Source organism: Aphanomyces astaci (genome assembly GCF_000520075.1).
Source record: "Aphanomyces astaci strain APO3 unplaced genomic scaffold supercont1.498, whole genome shotgun sequence".
Lineage (NCBI taxonomy): Eukaryota > Oomycota > Saprolegniomycetes > Saprolegniales > Verrucalvaceae > Aphanomyces > Aphanomyces astaci.
The window spans coordinates 1-1,383 of NW_009798761.1; the positions used below are offsets into that span (position 1 = coordinate 1).

The 1,383-nt window shown below is 45.8% G+C and overlaps 1 protein-coding gene across 1 annotated transcript in view; it reads left to right on the forward strand.

Moving 5' to 3' along the window:
* Window positions 1–164: 164 nt before the first annotated feature.
* H257_19334 (hypothetical protein) overlaps window positions 165–1,383 on the forward strand; it is a gene marked incomplete at both ends in the record, with an annotated part of 6,714 nt that continues 5,495 nt past the window's right edge. Inside the window, 2 exons of the mRNA XM_009848481.1 lie at window positions 165–401; window positions 797–1,003. Of these exons, the coding sequence (XP_009846783.1) occupies window positions 165–401; window positions 797–1,003 (444 nt within the window). The remainder of the gene's footprint in view (window positions 402–796; window positions 1,004–1,383) is intronic.

A 1,383-nucleotide genomic window follows, 5' to 3' on the forward strand; every position in this document is an offset into this window, starting at 1 on the left:
CATTAAATGACTTTCTATTGTAGTAACTTCGTAGCGTCACCTTTGTTAGCAATGACCATACTGAGCCGCTTAGGCATTGAATCAATGAGTCCCTGGATGAAAGGAACTGGAATATTATCCCAGATTCGAATCAAGCGGTGCTTCAATTGTTCGAGCGATGAAGGATGCGATTGACCTTCACCCTCGTGGCCGGGACGCCCTTTGGGGCCAACATCCAGCTGCTGACCGTCCAACAGGGCTATTTTGACGCCAGAGTCAAGGAGAATCCGCTGCTGCACCTGTGGTCCCTGGGGGTGGAGGAGCAGGTTTACATCTTTTGGCCGCTGTTTGTGTCCGTGATCAATCAGCTGTCGTTCTGCAAGACGCTGGCGCCAAGTGGGTGTGATGATGTCCAGCTGTGCGTGCAATGTCCTCTTTTTGGGCTACAAAGATGAGTACAAGTTACTCGTTCGAAGTCGATTCTGGCAGATAGAGGCGGGTGATGCTAACGTTAAAACCATCAGTAAGCGTCAAAACCAGTTTTTCCAATAATTCGTCAGGGGGAGCAGACTCAGGAAATACGCTCTTTACTGACTAAATCCATCTTATACCCATATATAGACGCACATATACACACAAGAGTATCAGGAACTGATGGACTCCTGGTTGACAAACCAATTCATGTCATTGTAAAATACTACGTAGTAGTTCCACATTTGTTTTGACCCGAAATAGTGTATGACCGTACATATTGCCAGCGATCACGTCATCGTTGAGAACTACTTGGTCGGTTGAAGACACTCTGGGCCACATGTAGCGCGATACGTACCATTGGAGCCGCAAGAGCTACGACATCGTGTTCCAAGCGTGTTTGGCCCTGACCAACGTCGATGTCCGTCTCCATCCCTTGCGTGCAGAAGATGGTGATGCCAATGCCCAGTACATCAATCGACTCAACGAAATCGGCGCAAAGATCATCAAGACGAAGAGAGCCGCTGGGAAGGCGTACAGGTCAAAGAGAAAGGTGAGGTTGAGTATGGTTTTAGCTTCGGAGAATACTTTTCCTCGTGATTTGCCTGGAAGCGACACCGAACTTGGCTCTGACAATGAAGATGGAAACAGTAGTTTTATCATGTAATTCGGAATTTAGACCATTTAGGACAATGTGCTTGGTTTAGGAATTTTATAACAAATAGTGCTGGATAAATATCGGAAGATGGCAGGTATAGATGTTATAAAAAGAACACAATTGCCTTAAAAAGCACATGAATTAGGTGTATTCAGGCTTATTTAAGGTCAAATACCCTTCAACAACATCAATTGTCTTTCGGAAAAAGGTTGATGCCCACGTAAAAGTCCCATGCTTCTCGTCGAAGACTACGTTTTCGGGCAAAGTAGAACTGC